This window comes from Pituophis catenifer, unplaced genomic scaffold (assembly GCF_029215685.1).
Source record: "Pituophis catenifer annectens isolate HBS135680 unplaced genomic scaffold, rPitCat1.0.hap2 SCAF_2, whole genome shotgun sequence".
NCBI classification, from domain to species: domain Eukaryota; kingdom Metazoa; phylum Chordata; class Lepidosauria; order Squamata; family Colubridae; genus Pituophis; species Pituophis catenifer.
The window spans coordinates 41,414,511-41,435,566 of record NW_027256882.1 but is presented as its reverse complement, the minus strand read 5'-3'; the positions used below and the strand labels follow the sequence as shown (position 1 = coordinate 41,435,566).

At 42.4% G+C, this 21,056-nt stretch overlaps 1 protein-coding gene across 1 annotated transcript; it reads right to left on the bottom strand.

Annotated features, from left to right (window-relative positions):
* Positions 1 to 13,912, bottom strand: LOC139309420 (zinc finger protein RFP-like). Its single transcript, XM_070933486.1, has 7 exons — positions 13,484 to 13,912; positions 12,700 to 12,795; positions 11,379 to 11,609; positions 10,053 to 10,075; positions 2,775 to 2,890; positions 952 to 984; positions 1 to 586 (listed from the first exon to the last, which is right to left on the bottom strand). The coding sequence occupies exons 1-7, from the start codon at positions 13,910 to 13,912 to the stop codon at positions 75 to 77; spliced, it is 1,440 nt and encodes a 479-aa protein (XP_070789587.1). The 3' UTR covers positions 1 to 74.
* Between the last annotated feature and the right edge of the window lie 7,144 nt (positions 13,913 to 21,056).

The window sequence follows — 21,056 nt, the reverse complement described above, 5'->3', positions numbered from 1 at the left end:
ATAATTCTTCTTTTAAACTCCTCTTGAATTCAGACTTAATATAATGTGGATGCATCTTCCTCAAAGGGAGCTCTTCAGCCATCCAGCGTCAGCTGAGCAAGCAACACCTTAAAAAAGGGGAAAATCCTCTCGCCAGCAAACAATGCTGAGGGAAAAAGGAAGATGGAATCTTTTGTGTCGGCATTGAAAAATTCTACTTGTCCTCTTTCATAGTCCAGAAACACTCTGATTCTCCTGGGGGTACAAAGGAGCGGCAGAGCAGTTACAGGTGAGGTGAGAGCCTGGTATTGACCAAAATCTCCTTGCAAGGCCCAAATCCCTTCCTCTGGAGTGAGTTTAAGTTCTATCTTCCTCCTCACAGAGCCCCTGGCTACTCCTATCGCCCAGATGCCTCCATCTTCCACGTTGACTTCCCAATAATGTCTCCCAGATGTGAATCCTTCACAACCCAGCACACAGCAAGAGGACTTGAATCTCTTTGGATTATGTGGCACGTCAGTCCGAGTGACATCCCATCTTGCACTTTTTCGATCCTCAGAAATTATGACTTGGGGGTTTGCCGTGTCTTTGTCAAGGGTTATGTTAACTGCAGGGAGAAGGAGGGAAAAGGATGAATGAAATGAATGAATTTCAATGAACCATTGAAATGAAAGCACTTGTTTTATCAAAACAATAATAATGCAAATAATCCTTAGGTAACAGCAGCTAAACACCTGTGACTGGTCTTGGGTTCCCTGTATTGAAGGTAAACCTACATGACATCCTAGTTCATGCAATATTCACCTAGATAGAATGATGAAACTTAAAATCAAAAGTAAAAGCATGAAGTTTAATCTGCTAATTAAAGTAGCTAACATATCAAATCTTATATAGTATGTAACCAACAGCTATCATTTCCTTGCAGAGCCAAAGAAGCATGAACAAACTTCATTTCAAATCTCACATACTTACCCCATTCAGTTCCTAGTTCTGAGGGCAGAGTGTCTAAAGAAAAGACAAAAAGGGCATTTCAGTTTGAAGAAGCTGTTAATTTTCAAAATGGTTAAAATGTTAGAATTTGAACACTAAGTCCCATATGCTTCCAATGAATGACTGATGATTTCATTTTGGTGGTATTGAAGAGCAAATTTTTCAGGAAAAAAGCTTGTTGTTTATACTGTTTTATTGAATTAGAACTTAGTTGACTTTGGCTGATCTTTAAACAGGGCAGTATGTCATCAGAAGACTATCAGAAATCCCAGATTATAGACTGGAAGTTGAATAAAATATCCTAGAAAAAGAGAGTGCTAAACCACTTCCATATTTCTGCCAAGAAATACATCATTCTGAGATGAGCTTGATTTCAGAGAGACTATATGTATTCAAAAGAATACTGTGCGGAGATTTGGATACTTTGTGATAATTGTAGTATTTATTTTTTTTAAAAAATATTAATTTTCCAGTTGATTTAACTATTATATCTATTTTGCAAGTGACAATATTGATTTAACATTAGACATATTTATAATATTTATTGAAATTAAAATCACAGATTTAAAGTGCTTTTAGAGGACTAATTTCCAGGATGATAAGTCAAAAGAAAAAAAAATGTAAATTACTGTAGAAACCTAAAAGTTTTATAAATAGAAATTACACATACAAGGTCATTTCTAACCAGAAAGAAATTGACAGTAATACCAGAAAAATGCATGGAAGGAAATTAATAAAATCCAAACATGTCATAAATTCGTATTATCATTCACCAGGAAGCTCTAGAGAAAAATAAACATACTGCTGCATTTGAGCACTTTGTAATACTTTTAAAGTACTTTTAAGCTAGATTCCCCCCCCCCCATTGGTTTTCCATCCAATAGAAACTACATAATACAGCTATTGAGCACTAACTAGATTGTAGCCAGGAATTGACCGGAGAAAAAGAGGTGTCAGCCACTTCAAGGAACCTCCAAGGTTTCAAGAAATATAGTACAGTATTAGAACAATCCAGTGAGGTCACAGTATGAACAGAGAACCCAGAATGCCTACTACATCTAGTCCTTGACCTACGACCACATTTGAGCTCAAAATGTCTGTTGCTAAAGGAGACAGTTAAGTGAGATTTGCCTCATGTTATGACCTTTCTTGTAACAGTTGTTAAGTGAATCAGGGCAGTTGTTAAGTTAGTAACATGGTTGTTAATTGAATCTGGCTTCTCCACTGACTTTGCTTGTCAGAAGGTCGCAAAAGGTGATTGTATGACACTGTAACTGTCATAAATATGAACCAGTTGCCAAGTAGCACAATGGTTAGAATGCAGTATTGCAGGCTGACTCTGCTCACTGCCGGCAGTTCAATCCTGAGAGGCTCAAGGTTGACTCAGCCTTTCATCCTTCTGAGGTTGGTAAAATGAGGACCCAGTTGATTGGGGGCAATATGCTGACTCTATAAACTGCTTAGAGAGGGCTGTAAAGCACTACAAAGCGGTATATAAATCTAAGCGCTATTGCTATCCAAATTTTGTTCACGTTACCATGGGGATGCTGCAATGGTTGTAAGTGTGAAAAACGGTTATAAGTCACTTTTTTTCAGTGCTGTTGTAACTTCATATGGTAAACGAATGGTTATAAATCGAGCATTAACTGTATCTATCTGAAGGTAACAAAGGAAAAGGCAGAAAAACTGGAGGGAACTTCATACAGAATCCTAAAAAAAAATATAGCTAGCTGGTTGGGGGAATCCTACATTGTTTTGTTGCTGAGTATAATCATAATTCATACAGATTTTTTTTTGTTTTGTACCTTTGAGATTCTTCAGCATTTCTGCAAGCACCGTATTTTTCTCCGAGAACTCTTCTAGTCTCTTTTCCATCTTGATTGGCATCCCCTCAGGGACTTGGAAGGGCTCCTTATCAAACCTAGAAAGAGAAGGATCAGATCATTTTCCCCTCATGGTGCTGGTGTCTGAGGAGATTATGGTTAATATTGTCAGTAAAGGTTGCATGACTCTTGTTTAGAAAAAGAGAACTTTTTCTGAAGGGAGTCGAGCTGCTTTACTAGCAGTATTATTAATATTCTAATATTCTAATTATGCTCTTTTCTTTGGCAAGCCTACAGGATCTGCAAACCTGTGAATCGAGTGATACTAGATGAACTGCCCCCACCTTATTAACAGATGCGGTCCATCACTTAACATCATTGATACTTTTGTTTAGGATGACCAGCAGTCTATATCCAAGGAATTGGATTAACTATACGTTAAACTGATGCCCTTAACAATGTACTGTTTGTTGTCTTTTTTTTTTTTTACTGCCCTATCACTGGTTTGGATCCAAAGTATTTAAAGACTTACATGATACCTTTTCAAGCAGTTTTCTCCCTCCCCCAAATTTTTGACACACTGATTTGGTGTGGTGAGTTAGTCATGGTTAATGTGAATCCCAGAAATGGTGGTGCATTTATTTATTTATTGAATTTGTTAAGGCACTATTACAGGTAGTCCACAACTTACAACCATAATTAAGCCTGGAATTATGGTCATAGGTTGTTGCGGTTGTAAGTTAAGGCATCATGTAATTGGGTCTGATTTTTTTGTGTGTCATTAAGCAAATACTATGGTCATTAAGCAAATCCCTTTTACCCAACAGGCATTATTTCCCAGAAACCGGAAGTAAACACCAGAAACTGGCAAAAAAAGTAAAAAACCACAGTCACATGACTACAGGATGCTACAAAGACCAATAAAGATGAGCCTAGTAGCAAACACCCAATGCAATCACATGACTGCAGGGGATGGGGTATGCAGCCATTGTAACTTCAAAGTCGGGTCATAAATAGCTTGGGGGGGGGTGTCTGTCATACCTTTTTACAGTTGTTAAGCAACTGGTTGTAAATAGAGGACTACCTGTAAATCTAGATTCAATGCATTATTGAAACTGGCTTTACAATAGTACAAAAGTAGAATTTTGAGATCAGGGTAAATTGTTGTTGGAGTTGGCTGTTATTTGTAATTTTTATCAATTAGCCAAGCTCTTTTTTCTCATTTCTTTATTCACTGGGACAAATTATGTCCATTGCTTTTTTTTAAAAATCCAAAATCTGGCAACGACTTTTCAGACCAGTACTATTTATTAAAAGGCATAAACTTTCATGAATGAAATTCACTTCATCAGTTGCATGGAGTGGCTAAATCAGTGTTTCTAAACCTTAGCAACTTTAAGATGTGTGAAAAATTCTGGGAGTTGCAGTCCATACATCTTAAAATTGCTGAGGTTGAGAAACACTGGGATAAACTAAATTAAGAACAGGGAAGAGAGGAGAAGACGGTGTTGTTATGCAGATGCAGATTAAAAAGATAAAGGTAAAAGTCAGAGGTGATTTCAGCATATTCTGATCAGTTCTGGAGAACTGGTAGTGGAAATTTTGAATAGTTTGGAGAACCGGTAAATACCACTTCTGACTGGCCCCACCTCCATCTATTCTCTGCCCCGAGTCCCAGCTGATCGGGAGGAAATGGGGATTTTGCAGTAATCTTCCCCTGGACTGAGCAGGGAATTGAGATTTTACAGTATCCTTCCCCTGCCATACCCACCAAGCCATGCCATGCCCACCAAGCCACACCCACAGAACCAGTAGTAAAAAAATTTGATTCCCACCACTGATAAAGGTTCCCCTCGCACATATATGCTAGTCGTTCCCACTCTAGGGGGCGGTGCTCATTATTGACTATTGCAAAGGGTTAAACATTTATTGTATATGTGTATATGTGACCCACGGTCTCCTACTCAATTATGCTGGTAAGAGTTTGTTTCAGAACAGTTCCTGGGAGGTTAAAATGAACTATTACTATTTTGAACTGTTTTATACACCAGAGTCAAACATGCATTTTATTCACTCTTCTGCACCAAGTCTGGACTGTTTGTTCTACATAGAATCAAAGAGGAACGTTACTCAAAGATAATACTTATCAAATTGAAAGAAGATGTGATGGTGCCCCTAATCCTGTGTTTCAAGTTATTTGGGGCTTGTAATGGTGCTGTTGATATAGATATGGGTGCAGAGTAGGTTTTTGGGTCTAGTTCCCATGTTAATGCAATTTTCTTGCTATTTCTATTTGCCTGTGAATTCAGACAGAGTAGTAAAGCAGGTATGGACTGCCACCCAAGGCTATAGAAAGTGTCATGTCCTTGTCCAATGTGGGCTATACCTTAATTATTTATTTACTTTATTTATTTACTAGATTTTTATCCCATTTTTATTACTTTTTATAAGTAACTGAAGGCAGAGGACATACATCATACTTTTCCCTTCTCTTATTTTCCCCGCAACAAAATCCCTGTGTGGAGATTTGAGCTGAAACTGACTGACCCAAAGTCACCCGGCTAACTTTTATGCCTAAAGCGGGACTAGAACTCCCAGTCTTCTGGTTTCTAGACTGACATTTTAACCACTGCACCAAAAAAAGGGAACAGTAAATAATTTCTATGCCTTTCAACTGGGAACTTCCTATCTTATGCTATACTGTTCCTCTATATTTTGGTGCAAAGTAGAAACTGACACTACTGTATTTTTTTTTTTAAATTTGATTTATATGCCGCCCTTCTCCGGAGACTCAGGACGGCTTACAATGTGTTAAGCAATAGCCTTCATACTTTTGTATATTTATACAAAGTCAGCTTATTGCCTCCACAAACTGGGTCCTCATTTAACCTACCTTAGAAAGGATGGAAGGCTGAGTCAACCTTGAGCCTGGTAAGATTCGAACCGGCAGTAATTGCAGGCAGCTGTGTTAATAACAGGGTGCTTTAAACCACTGTACTACCAAGGCTCTTTTGAAAGAGGCAGACTTTCTCCCCGTATTGCTAGCACTAAAAAAAAAAACTTTATTCCCAACAATAGAGCGTCTTCTACCTGATTATCCATCATAGTGGCATTTATAGTTGTTGTGGGTAGAATTGGGTTTTTTCTCAGGTAATCTGCATAAAATGCCCATTTTTCATGTCTCTTTTCATCTACGTGGCATTGTATTGTTTCTTCCTGCCTCAGTGCATCATTTTGTACCTAGAAAATTTATTAATGAATATGTGGACAACATGTGATCCTCACTTGTTTCCTGTGCATCCTACAATGCTTTGGGAAGGTGACTGGTTACACGCTTTTACTAGCTGTCCAAATGGCAGCCTGCTCACTGCACCGACCCTCTGGAATGCCTTACCCACTGAGCTCCAAACGGCTCCTGATCTCCGCTCCTTCCGCAAGGACCTAAAGACGTGGCTTTTTAAACTACTCATCTGATCTGCGGGGTGTTTTTAATTGATTTTAATATGGGTTTTAAATTGTGGGATTTTAATTATGCTAAATTAATTATATTTTTATTGTTCTTCGGTTTTTAACCTTTTGTGAGCCGCCCCGAGTCCTTCAGGAGAAGGGCGGCATATAAATTTAACTAACTAACTAAATAAATAAATATTAGCTATGAAATAGAATTGTAATCTTAATTACAATTATTAGGATATTGATTAGAACTGTGCGGACATGCTCTCAAAATGACCCACAAAACCTCCCTTTCTCCAAAGTTTGCCCATCTGTGTCTGAGTGCTGCACAGCAACTAGAAATGTCTGACAAGAATTTGGTGAAATGCCTTCCTGTAGAGGTAATGGTTATCTACCTCTCAGTTTCTAGTTATCTCCCCCACCCATCCACCCATCCAATATTATTTTAATAAAAGCTTCCTCTTGTGCAGCATGAGGAGCTTAGAGACGTTCTTCAATGGAGTTAGACCTGGGTGAACTACAGAAAAAAAGCAAAATAGGAAAGCCATACCAACTTCAAAAGTGAGGGAGGGGGTGGAGAGATAGAACTTTTGCTTTGAAAGCTCAAACCCCCAGGTTATTTTGGACTCTGCTCTTAAAACACTAGTAGCTGATCAAGATAATCTCTGCTAGTTGCAGTAGTCAGAACTGAGAAGGAGGAACTATCTTTATGTTGCTGCATCAAGATGCTTTGCTAACTCTTTTTTCGGAACATTTCCTCATTGCTGCCTTCATCTTATCTCAGTCCACCATGAAGGCAGCTCATATCCTATTTAATTGTTCCCATTTTAATTTTCCTTTTGCTATAATAATAGTCTTGCCATAGACTATAGACTTGCTATAGTAATAGTCTCCAAGGCTTCACTGATTATGTTGGTAGTGGTAGACTCATGAGCTGGGGTCTGCCTAGCTCCTCTTGGCCTTTCTAGGCTGCTGCAGACATACCCTCTGGCCACTGATCTTCATAGACATTTGGGCCACAGTGTGGAAGAGGGCAGAAGCCACAGAGGCGTCTGCTCCAGGGGTGGGCTGCTCGGGTTTGGGAGAACCTCTAGCTAAGATTCTGTGCAGTTTGGAGAACCCCCAAATGCCACTCCTGGCTGGCCTTGCCCCGCCCATCCCTCCCAGGAGTCCCCACACAGCCCGTCTTGGATGAAGGTAAGTGCAAGGCATGTGCGGAGGGTTGGGGAGGGCGAAAAATGGGCCTACCGGAAGTTCAGGAAAGCCGGAAATGGGCCCATTTCCAGCCTCCAGAGGGCCTCCGGAGCCTGGGGATGCTGTTTTCGCTCTCCCGGAAGCTTGAGGAAAGCCTCCAGAGCCCGGGAAGGGCAAACCTCCCCACACCATGGCCACATCCACCCAGCAACCAGGCAGAGAACCCCTTGCTAAAATTTTTGAAGCCCACCTCTGATCTGCTCCCTTACTGTTTGACTGGGCTTTACAGAGCCTTCTTATGTTATAATACCGTGTTTTCCTGGAAGAGTTCTAGTCCCTGTTTTAAAGACTATTGATATTTTGCAAGAGTGTTAGAGTTGCGTTTTAAAAAATGGACCACCGAATTGGTTAATTTAAAGGAAAAGGGTAGGTTTCTGCCAACAGTTTGTTGTTGGTTTTGTCCCAAATGAATGTGTTACAGGTTTTCTGCTACTACTGCTGACAAGGGATTGCATGCAGCCATACGTTTATAGTTTAATGTATGTGTGGCACGGGTAGCTCCATGGCCTAGAGGGCTAACAGCAGGGGTGAAATCCAGCAGGTTCTAGCAGGATCTGGAGAACCGGTAGCAGAAATTTTGAGCAATTCAGAGAACTGGTAAATACCACCTCTGGCTGGCCCCAGAGTGGGGTGGGAATGGAGATTTTGCAGTATCCTCCCCCTGGAGTGGGGTGGGAATGGAGATTTTGCAATATCCTTCCGCTGCCAGCCCACCAAGCCACGCCCACAGAACCAGTAGGGAAAATAATTGGATTTCACCCCTGGCTAATAGTACACAGTCTCTTTATGCCACACTACCTACTACACTACACTAGTACACTATCTTGTGGTACTTATTAATTTGGGACATTGGTAGGAGTGGGGGCAAAATTGTCAAAGATTTCTGCCTTCAGCTTGAGTGACAGGTCACAGACGCTGCTGGCCATAGACAGGTACCAACCGCCCTTTCCTTTGCACGTCTTACTGATTGCACCTTCCTACTTCGCTTGGCAGACAGGCTGCATGTACAGCACACGGCATGGATCAAAGCAAAAGTCTGCTTTCTTGATGCTCCTCACATCCCTCTGTTTGGCCCATGACCTGTTAGTGGGTTACCGTATTTTTTGGAGTATAAGACATACTTTCCCACCCACCCCAGAAGAGGGTGAAAATTTGGGTGTGTCTTATACACTGAAAGTAGCCCTGCCTGTTCGCTGGTCCCCACCCTTTGGCCTCTGCCTCCCAGCAATTTACCTCCTTACAGCAAACAGCCCGTTTCAGCTTCAGCACAGCCTGATTAGCACAAGCAGTTGATTGTCGGTTGGATCGGCCTCCTGACCCTCAGATGTTTCAGGCTGCAGGGATTACCATTGCCTATTGCTGCGCGGGTCTCTGCTGTTTGCTGCAAGGAAGCAAATTGCTGGGAGGCAGATTTTTTTTTCTTGTGCTAATCAGACTGTGTTGAAAATGAAACTAAAGCAGGCTGTTTGCTGTTTGCTGCAAGGAGGCAAATTGCTGGAAGGCAGAGACAGATTTTTTTTCCTTGTTTTCCTCCCCAAAAATAAGTAGGTATGTCTTATAGTCCAGAGCGTCTTATATTCTGTAAAATATGGTACTTCTGAATATGGGTCTGGTGCTCTTCTGGAAGATAGTTAAGCCTTTATCCAAGCAATAGTCCGGGTACCAGATCATGTAGAAAGGGGAGAGGTTTGGGACAAAATGGAAAGTCACGCTTAATGCCCATTCCTCTGCAGTGCACGTGCAACCTATCAGACAGATAATTTAGAATAGAATAGAATAACAGAGTTGGAAGGGACCTTGGAGGTGTCCAAGTCCAACCCCCTGCTTAAGCAGGAAACCCTAGACCATTTCAGACAAATGGTTGTCCAATCTCTTCTTAAAAACATCCAGTGTTGGAGAATTCACAACTTCTGGAGGCAAGTCGTTCCACTGGTTAATTGTTTTAACTGTCAGGAAATTTCTCCTTAGTTCTAGGTTGCTTCTCTCCTTGATTAGTTTCCACCCATTGCTTCTTGTCCTGCCCTCAGGTGCTTTGGAGAATTTTTGGGACACTAGTTTAGTGCTCTACCAGAAATAGCTGAAAGTGATGGGATGCATACATAAAGAAAATCTACTGCAATGGATTATCAATCAGGAAGCTTGAAAAGCTGCTGAATCTTCTATCCCAGGAATCTATCCAAGCCCACTCATCATATGTTAAGGATGTGGTGGCTGATTTTCCTGCTGGCTAAGGACACTCCATGGGAGGGGAAATAAAACCAGGACAATTCACCAATCACTTCCCCTTAAATTGTCCATGAAAACTCTTTAAGGGCAGCAACAGCCATCAACCACATCACTGAGACTTTTTTTGGGGGGGCGGGGGCAGGATAGATTTCTGCTGGTCAAAGACCACAGGAATGCCTATGTCCATGCCTGAAAAGAAAAGCCATTGCATAGGTCAGTGTCTAATGCAGAAGCCAAACGCTTTCAAAGGCAAACTATCTGCCCCAAAATAAGCAAGGCCACTTTTGAGGAAAATGTGCCTCTAGTTGCGAGTGTGGAGCCACATACCTGCACAATGTGCTTCTGATATCCTAGAGAAAGAGAAGTGTGGGTGGGGAGAGAAAGACAGGAACTCTGCATGACAATGAATATAACAGTTCGATTCTCATTAGAGCCACTATATCTGAAGAACAGAGAAAGTATATTTGAGAAACTGTGGTGCAACTGTTTTTAGGTTGCTCTCTAATCATTATAAGGAAAAGGAACCCCCCCAGGTGGAAAAATGAATGAATCGGAATGAAAGCAGACGACAATACACAGATCTAAACTTGATGATCATGAAGAGACTTGCTGAGCAAATTTTAGCAAAAAATATAATCTAACAATATTGTTTGCTATTTCTATAGTATGTTCTCAGGTGGTGTGAAATGTTAAATGCATATGATTTTGATCTCCCAACAACACATCAGTACAAAATATTGTACTGCTTTGCTGGTCAGAAAGGAAGGGTGAGGTGAAATATCAAAAGTTAGTCTCAACAACAGTCATGTTCTAGCTTTTTTCATTCAACATTATTGATTTTACACATTTAAATATCCAAGCTGCATGCATGCTAGCCAGGTTTCGCCACAGAGTATCTCCAATGGATTAACATTGATTGTCAATAGAAATGGGGGAAATTTTGAAATCAAAACAATTCCTAGTTCCATTTCTGATCTGTAATACTACTAGCAATGAACTACACAACAGAGTTTCTGTAATTTATTCTCTCCAAGAACATAGATATACTACTAATAAAAAAACACAAAGAATTAAAAGCTTTTGCTGTGGGGTAATTAGCAGATTTTTTTTTGAAAAAATTGCTTTATGAGGATTTGGGGTAACAAAACACTGCATACCAAATAGCAATCAAGACAGAGAGAGATTTGATTTCTGTTGCTTAGGGATTTGGGTGGGTTAGGTAGGAGACAGGATAGTCATGCAAATGCCTATTTCTGTCTATGTTTTTAGAATATAGATTTTTTAAAAAAAAAATTCCAGAAGTATTTCTCTTTGTGGACTTTTCTGTAGGAACCGAGAAATAACCTCTTTAAATAGAATTATAACCTATTTCAACACCATTCCTTCAAGTGAAATTCTCTTATTTACTTCTTTATATAATAGAATCATAGAATATATAGCTTGAAAGGGAGCTTGAGGTCATCTAGTCAAACCCCGATCCCAGTGCAGGCATCTGCAATTACAGCATCTCTTGACAGATGGCTGTCTTGCCTGTTTAAACACCTCCAGTGTAGAGGGTCCTCCCCATCACCCAGGGCAGCTATGTAAGGCTTCATCACAATGTATTTGGTACACCTTCTTTTCAAGGTTCCCTTCTGAAGCCACTCCTCTCACCTGAAGGAATTCACTGTCTGGCTGCTCGAGCTTCTCTTCTATTTCATCAATCAGGATAGTAAGAGCAACAATTTCATCAGAAACCTTCGTGTCATATATTTTCTGATGCTTGACAATCTCCCTTTCCATCTCCTTCAGCTGAGCCAGCAGAAGCTTCTCCTGTTCATCCAAAAAGTGATGCATTTGCTCAAATTCCATCACCACTTTTTGTCTTTCAGTGTCTGTTTGATTCTGTAATACAATAGGGAGATGAACTTGAAAAAAGGGCGGGGCAAGGCTTTTGGAAGATAAGCAGTCACTGAATGTCTGGATGCAATTTCCTAAAATAAGAGCCTTGGTAGTACAGTGGTCTAAGGCACCCTGTTATTAAGCTGGTTATTAAGACCAGCTGCCTGCAATTACTGCAGGTTCGAATCTCGCCAAGGCTCAAGGTTGACTCAGCCTTCCATCCTTTCTAAGGTAGGTAAATTGAGGACCCAGTTGTGGGGGCAATAAGCTGACTTTGTATAAATATACAAAAGGATGAAGGCTATTGCTGAGCACATTGTAAGCCGCCCTGAGTCTCCGGAGAAGGGCGGCATATAAGTCAAATTAAAAAAAAAAAAAAAAAGAGTCAAGGATCTGAATTTTTGGATCTTAAAACCAGCTTTCCAAGATATGCAAAGTAGATGGTCAGGCCAGGTCACAGTCAGAATGGAAGACAGCCCAAAACCCCCATTACCTGCACTGTTTCCTTTTTAAATGTTTTGTTAAGTTTCATTATATGATAAAAATATATAGAAGAAACAAAAGGTAGAAAAACAAGAAAGAGAAAGAGGAAAGTACAAAAAGAGAAACAAAAGACAATGACTTCCGATTTTCTTTGGTGCAGGAAATTACAAAAATATGCAACTTCAACTTTTGTTTTATATTTCACAGCATTTCAAACCATTGCTATAATTACAAAATCATTCTAATCATCAAAATCTAAAATCAAAGTTTCATGTTTTTACACTGTCAAGCAAGAAGTCCAAAAGTGGTTACCAAACAGAAACAAAATTAGGTACATTGTTTTCTTTAATTAAAACAGTCAATTTCTCTATCTCTGCTAACTCCATCCACTCTTCCATTGTGGGAATTACTGTCTTTCCATCAAAACTCTTAAAAAATATAAAGAATTCAAGGGAAAAGAAATGTGGTGTTACAAGAACAGAACAACAAGCTTCTGGAGCGGGAAAGAGAGAAACAGAATAGAGAAAAGACATTTGGGGAGGGGGAATGGGAGAATTTAAGCACCCAGGTAGCCACTGAAATCTGTCAACAGAGTCTATAGTATACTAACCAGAGATTCCTGATGTCTAACCTCTCCAGCCAGTTTTAGTCGTAGAAGTTTCTCTAGTTCTTCCTTCAGTTTTTGCAGACGGCATTCAATTTCTTTCTAAAGAAAGAGAATCTAAGTTTGAAATATTTTGTTATAATTAATTGTCCCCATCCCTCCATAGATTTCTACCTAGCAGTACCTGGCTGAAAATACTATGCAATATAGAACTTGGTTAATAGATGGCTCAGAAACCACCAGATAATCACTCCTGATGGGGTTGAGATCGTGCATCACATCAGGAATTAGGTAGTAGAGCATGGGAAAGATATCTACAACTTCGAGAGGCTGCTTGAAAGAAATCGCAAGGGCGAAAAGGTGGGGTTATCTGAAAAAGCAACATTGGACAATATTTGACTATTGCGCTGAAACAAATGGGGTTACCACACATCTTTCTTTGTATGGGAAATCTAAAATGCCAGCCTGCTAATGGATGGGAACAAAGGGTTTTAAGTCGAGGTCTACCTGTAATTTCTCATCTATAATTATCAAATGCAGTAGTATTTTTCAATGGAAGCAGTAAACCTATCTGTGAAAATATTACAAGAGTTGCAATATTACAAAAGTTGTTCTACATACGCTTCGGATTGAGTCAGGATGCAGACAGGAGAAAGCGGGGCAGCCTTCAGATGAAGATTTTGCCCTCCCTCCTTCCGGGGATTTTAATCCTGATTTGGGAGTTGCCCGGAAGGAGAGCCAGGCGCGCGTAAACCTGTGCGGGGCAGAGGGCGAGGGCGCCTCCCGATACCTTATAATCCTGGGCGGCTTCTTCGATGGGGAAGACCGTGTGGCTCCGGTGAGCCCGCGCCTCCCTGCAGATACAGCAGATGAGGCTTTCTTCTTCGCTGCAAAAGAGCTTCAGCGCCTCCTGATGCTTTTCGCACAGCGGCCTCCCTTCTCCTTCTTCTTGCCCTGCGGCCCCTTGCAAGGCGTGCAAGCTCAGCCGCCTGGTGATCTCCACCACGTTTCCCAGCTCCCGGTTAGGTCTGAAATTCCTCTGCAGGGCGATTTCCCGGCATTGCGGACAGGAGAAATTGGTGCTCTGGTCCTTCCAGCACTGGGTGATGCAGGCGCGGCAAAAGCTGTGGCCGCAAGCAATGGAAACCGGGTCTCGGAAATACTCCAGGCACACGGAGCAAGTGGCTTCCTTGTGCAGGCTTTCCACCGGGTTCTCCATGGTGACCGAGAGCTCCCCTCTCCTTGTTCCGGATCGACTGTATCACGGATAGCGCTGGCGGATGAGCAGAACTACGGAAAGAATGGCTCTGATCTGCGCGCTCCGCCCGCTGGAGAAACGTCACCCTCTCCGTGCTGCCGCCGAAGGGGGCTTGATCAGTCCGTCTATTTACCCTGATTTCCAAAATCGGGGTGATTTGGGGAGGGAGAGACACCAGGTGGCAGAAGCCGTAAACCGCTGCAATCGCCCCCCTTGAGTTCAATCAGGCGCGTCTGGAACAAGGCCCGAAGCCTGCAAAGCATCTCTTTTGCGGAAACTATCGCAGCGCCCGCTTCGGTTTCGCACGGCCGGTGCGAGCGGTTCGCAGCGCCAATGAAGCAGCCGCGCTGCGGAGGCCGGAGGTGCGCTGACTCTGTCCGAGCCCCCCGGAGGAAGAGCTTGATCGACGTCAAGCCGCTACCCAGTTAGGCGGCTGCGCGTTCCTGTCCTCCATCCCGTCTGAGTGCTAGAAAATGGGGATGTAGAGGTGGTGGTGAAGAGACTGGCAAATCGCATTCAGAACAGAACAGAATAATAAGAGTTGGAAGGGACCTTGGAGGTCTTCTAGCCCAACCCCTTGTACAAGCATGAGATCCTATATCAGTGATGGCTGACTTTTTTGCCATCGCGTGCCAAAAGCGGAGGGGAGCGCAGGGTGGTTGCACGCGCGCGCGTGCCCGCACCCATAATTCAACGCACCCCGCCACCCGTGCATGTGTGTGCGACCCCCCTGCGCTCCCCCCGCTATTGGCACACGACGGCATGGTGGAACCGGAAGGCCCATTTTTTCACCCTCCCCAGGCTCCAGAGCCTTTCTAGGAGCCTGGGAAGGGCAAAAACAGCCTTCCCCAGCCACCCCCAGAGACCCTCCTGAGGCCGGAAATGGCCCATTTCCCAACTTCCAGTGGGACTGGAAGGCCCGTTTTTCACTCTCCTCAGGCTCCAGAGGCTTTCAAGGAGCCTGGGGAGGGCAAAAATGGCCTTCCCCTCCCCCCCAGAGACCAGAAACAGCCCGTTTCTCAACATCTGGTGGGCCCGGAAGGCTGGAAAATCAGGTGGCTGGCACATGCATGCACGCTGGAGCTGAGCTAGGGCAACGGCTCGCGTGCCCAAAGATATGGCTTCGCGTGCCACCTGTGGTACGTGTGCCATAGGTTCGCCATCACGGTCCTATACTATTCCAGACAATTGGCAGTCCAGTCTGTTCCTAAAAGCCTCCAGTGGTGGTGGAGCACCCACAACTTCTGAAGGCAAGCCTTCCACTCAGTGGTGGATTAAGGCTCGCTGGTGCCCTAAGCACTGACAAATCTTGGTGCCCCAAGATTCAATTTTTATCTTTTTTTTTAGAAATCTTCATTGTTGTTTTTTTTCCTTTCTCAACTTTGTGGTGCCCCCTTTGGGCCTGAGGCCCTAAGCATGTGCTTAGTCTGCTTAATAGTTAATACATCACTGCTTCCACTGGTTAATTGTTCTCACTATTAGGAAATTTCTCCTTAGGTCTAGGTTCCTTCATTCCTTCCTCAGATGTGGGAGGGGAGACTTGGGGAGACCTCTTTCAGCAGTGCCAATAGGGGGGCAAGAAGAGAGGTCTGTAGTTGTTGGAGAAAAATCTTCAGGGGCCATTTGCAATTTACAGGTTTTCTCTCCCTTCTTACATTGGGGTCCATTTTGGCTACTCAAGCAAGACTCTTCTTCAGTTTCCCAACATTTGCGGGACAGCTTCCCCAGTACCTGGATGAAGCGTCGTATCTGGATCCGTTCCAGTCGGGTTTCAGGCCTGGGTACAGCACGGAAACGGCATTGGTCGCGTTGGTTGATGATCTCTGGAGGGCTCGGGACAGGGGCTGCTCCTCTGTCCTGGTCCTGTTAGATCTCTCAGCGGCTTTTGATACCATCGACCATGGTATCATGCTGCACCGGTTGGAAGAGTTGGGGGTGGGAGGCACCGTACTAAGGTGGTTCTCCTCCTTTCTCTCCGACCGGTCGCAGTCTGTGTTGACAGGGGGGCAGAGGTCGACCCCGAGGCCCCTCATATGTGGGGTGCCGCAGGGATCGGTCCTCTCGCCCCTTTTGTTCAACATTTATGTAAAGCCGCTGGGCGAGATCATCCGTGGTTTTGGGGTGGAGTACCATCAGTACGCTGACGACACCCAGCTGTACATCTCCACCCCGGATCACCCCAACGATGCCCTTGAAGTGATGTCCCAGTGCCTGGAGGCCGTACGGATCTGGATGGGGAGGAACAGGCTCAGGCTCAACCCATCCAAGACCGAGTGGCTGTGGTTTCCGACGTCCCGATATAGTCAGCTAATGCCATCGCTGACTATTGGGGGCGAATCATTGGCCCCCACGGATAGGGCTCGCAACTTGGGTGTCCTCCTGGATTCACGGCTGTCGTTAGAAGAGCATGTGACGGCCGTGTCCGGGAGGATTTTTCATCAGGTTCGCCTGATCCGCCAGTTGCGTCCCTATCTAGATCGGGACTCCCTACACACAGTCACCCATGCCCTCGTTACTTCTCGTCTGGATTACTGCAACGCTCTCTACATGGGGCTCCCCTTGAGGTGCACTCGGAGGCTCCAACTGGCGCAGAGTGCGGCCGCGCGGGTGGTGATGGGAGCGACATGGAGTTCCCATGTGACACCTCTCCTGCGCGAGCTGCACTGGCTCCCGGTGGTCTTCCGAGTGCGCTTCAAGGTTCTGGTTATCACCTTTAAAGCGCTCCATGGCTTAGGACCTGGTTATTTACGGGACCGCCTGCTACCACCAATAGCCTCCCACCGGCCAGTACGCTCCCATAGAGAGGGGCTCCTCCGGGTGCCGTCGGCCAAACAATGTCGGCTGTCGGCCCCTAGGGGGAGAGCCTTCTCTGTGGGGGCACCTACGATTTGGAACGAGCTCCCCCCGGAGATACGTAGGATCCCGGATCTGCGCACCTTCCGCCGCGCGCTTAAGACTTTTCTATTTTATCAAGCTGGCCTGGCCTAAATCTTCCCCCCTTTTTAAATGTGGAAATTTTAAATTTTTAAATTTTAAATTCGTCTTTTTATAGGGGTATGGGTAAGGCATTTTAAATTGGGGAGCCATTTTAGATTTAATTCTGTTTTAAACGTATTTTAATTGTTTATATTGTATGTTTTTTAACTTTGGCTGTGCACCGCCCCGAGTCCTTCGGGAGAGGGGGCGGTATAAAAATCTAATAAATAAATAAATAAATAAATAAATTTCATGACTTGGTCTACCAGTTTAGTGTAGTGGTTAACATGCTGGCCTAGAACCAGGAAACTGTGAGTTCTAGTCCTGCCTTCAAAACAAATTGGGTGATTTTGAGCCAGTAAGTTACTCTTTTCTCTCAACCCAATCTACCTCACAGGGTTGTGGGGAAAATAGGAAGCAGAAAGAGTGTTAGGTATTTTTGCTGCCTTGAGTTATTTATAAATAAAGGCTTTGCAAAGATAGATCAAGCACATTGATACGTTCAAGCAATTACTCCATGGGCAAGATACACAGGAAGCAGTGTATTTATAGCCAAGCTTCAAGAATATACAAAATTATTAATGTGATTGGTTACAGATTAATTATAAAAAGACTATGTTTTAAAATAGACCCAAGTTGCTGTGCTTATACCCCCTAAGCTCTGACCAACTTTATCTTGAAGTGTGAACAGAATATTGAAAGTATTCTTTTTTTTGTAAAATGTTTTATTTTAATTAAAAATTAAAAAACAACATAAAAATATCATCCTTAAAAACAATTACAGACAGCATCTCAATCGGTTAAAATCATTTTGTGCTTACAATTTTCCAAATCTCATCCTACAACAATTATTCTTTACTCGAACAGAAAATAGGTATTTAAACATTTCATCGAAATTTCTTTTCATATATACTATCTCATCTCCATACTTTATTGTCAAACCATTGATAAAATATCTCCCATATCAAATAATATTGTTTATCTTTTTTTTTTTAACTTCTATACTGCCCTTCTCCCAAAGGACTCAGGGCAGTGTACAGCCATATTAAAACACATATAAACCACAAAATTTAAGAACAATTTAAAAAACAAATATATAAAATTTGGCCCACAAAATTAAAAACTAACAAACACCCAATTTAAAATTCCTATTAGGCCAGCCCGGCTTGTTGGAATAAAAGAGTCTTCAGGGTGCAGCGAAAGGTACGCAGGTCGGGGATCATACGAACCTCTAGGGGCAGCTCATTTCAGAGGGCTGGTGCCCCCACAGAGAAGGCTCTCCCCCTGGATGTCACCAGTCGACATTGTTTGGCCGACGGCACCCTGAGGAGCCCCTCTCTATGGGAGCGTATTGGCCGGTGGGAGGCTATCGGCGACAGAAGGCAATTTCGTATATACCCCGGTCCTAAGCCATGGAGCACTTTAAAGGTGGTAAGTAACACCTTGAATCGTACCCAGAAGACCACCGGGAGCCAGTGCAGCTTGCGCAGGGGAGGTGTTACATGGGTGTGCCATGTCGTCCCCATAATCACCCGCGCGGCCGCATTCTGGACCAGTTGGAGCCTCCGAGTGCTCTTCAAGGGGAGCCCCATGTAGAGAGTGTTACAGTAGTCCAGACGGGACGTGATGAGGGCATGAGTGACCGTGCGCAGGGCATCCCGGTCCAGAAAGGGACGCAACTGGCGTATCAGGCGAACCTGATAAAAAAGCTCCCCTGGCCACGGCCGTCATATGATCTTCCAAAGACAGCCGTGCATCCAGGAGAATACCCAAGTTGCGAGCCCGCTCTGAGGAGGCCAAGATCTCGCCCCCAATAGTCAGCGATGGAACCCGCTGACTATACCGGGACGCCAGGAGCCACAGCCACTCGGTCTTGGAATGGTTGAGTCTGAGCTTGTTTCTCCCCATCCTGTTCTCTTTATTTCAAATGTCAATCTACTCATTTCAGCACAGTCCAACATTTTCTTAATAATTTCTTCATCGGTGATTATCTTCTCTCCTTTCCAATTTTTTGCAAATACAATTCTAGCTGCTATTAAAATGTTCACAATTAAATATTGTAGTTCTTTATTAAATGTCTCTGGTAAGATCCCTAATAAAAATATCTCTGGTTTAAAGTCAATATGTCTCTGTTATTTTTTCCAACCATATGTGTATCTTAGTCCAAAATCTCCTTGCTTCCACGCATGTCCACCACATATGGTAATAAGATCCTGGAGTCTGATGACACTTCCAACATTTCTCCGATTTGTTCTTGAACATTCTGGCTATCCTCATCGGGGGTAGATGCCACCTGTAAAACATCTTATACAAATTCTCTTTATATGCTGTAGACATTGTCATTTTATAATTACGTGACCACAATTTTTGCCATTTCTCTAAATCAATACCATAACCAAAATTTTCCCCCATGCTATCATTGATTCTTTAACTTGTTCTTCTTCCAATTTTACTTCAAGCAAATATCCATATAACTTTTTAATTACATGGTCATCAGAACCCATTAATATCTTATCTAAACTAGTCAAAGCACTATAAAAACCTTCTTGTTTGAGATCTTCTCGATATCTGGAAAGTATTTGCATATATGAAAACCAATTCATCTTAAACCCCTGATCTTCTAAATCTTGTTTCAGTTTAAGTTCACCCTTTTCATCCAATAATTCACTACATCTAACAATTTGTTTCCCCTTAAATACCACTAGATAAGAGAAAGCTTCAATTGTAGATACCCAGACTGGAATCTTCAAATAATGGTATTTTTTAATCCTCTCCCATGTCAAAAACAAAGCTTCATGTATCTGATGTCTTCTAAATACCCCTGAATTTTGGTACCTTTATACCATAAGAAAACATGCCACCCCATCAACAAATCATGCCCCTCCAAATTCAATAATCTAATGTTTTTCAATGTTACCCATTCTTTAATCCACATTAAACAAACCGCTTGGTAATATAATTCAAAATTCGGTAAACCAAAACCACCCCTCATCTTAGCATCTTGTAACAACTTAAGTTTTATTCTTGCCTTCTTTCCCTGCCAAATGTATTTCATTTTATTTAAATCTGCAAAGAATTCCTTACCCAGCTTTATTGGAATCGTCTGAAAAAGGTATAAAATTCTAGGTAAAATATTCATCTTAATGGTTGCAATTCTACCAATCAAAGATAACTGCAAATTTCCCCATTTCACCAAGTCTTGTCCTCTCTGTTGCTTAAGCTTATTATAATTATTTTCTTTAAGAGAACTACATCTTGTTGTCAATTGAATCCCCAAATATTTTACCTTATTTGTGACCTGCGTCTTTGAAATCTCCATTAATTCTTCTTTTTGTTTTTTTTAACATATTTTTAGTCATTATCTTCATCTTTTCTTTATTAATTTTCAGACCAGCAACTTCCCCAAATTCTCCTATTTTTTCTGTCAGTTTATTTATTGATATTAATGGTTCTTCAAGAATAAAGACCAGGTCATCAGTAAAAGCTTGTAATTTATATTCTTCTTTTCTAATTTTCATTCCTTTTATCTCTTTTTCTTCTCTGACATTTCTATTCAGCACTTCCAAAGTCAATATAAACAACAATGGGGATAATGGGCATCCTTGTCGAGTACCTTTTTCTATTTCAATAGAGTCAGTCAATTCTCCATTAATCATTACCTTTGCCAGAATATTGAAAGTATTCTAATGTGTCTATTTGCTTCTAGTCTTGCTAAATATTTACATAAAACCCTCATTACTAGAGGAGTGGTTTAACTCCTTTTATATTTCCTCTTTAGCCAGGAATCTGGAGTTCTGCCAATCAGCCCAAACAAAACCTCTTACAGATAGGGCTGGGGCCACTCTGACTTCTGATACATGAATCATCATTTCCAGCACTTCCTGCTACTTCTGTTCAATGATTTCTTTTCGGGATCTTGTTCGAGCCCAAAACACATGGCTCTGCACTTTCCATGTCAGATTTTAATTATTTAACTACTTTTCTCTCTCTTTTCTTCCCATGTGAAACTCTAAAGTCCAGAAGTTTCATTAATCTTGTTATTGTTTGTGTAAATCTTGCCGACATTTTTTTTTAGTGAAAGCAGTGAGAACATAGCACTGTTTCCTCAGCGGGATATCTAGCAACAGCG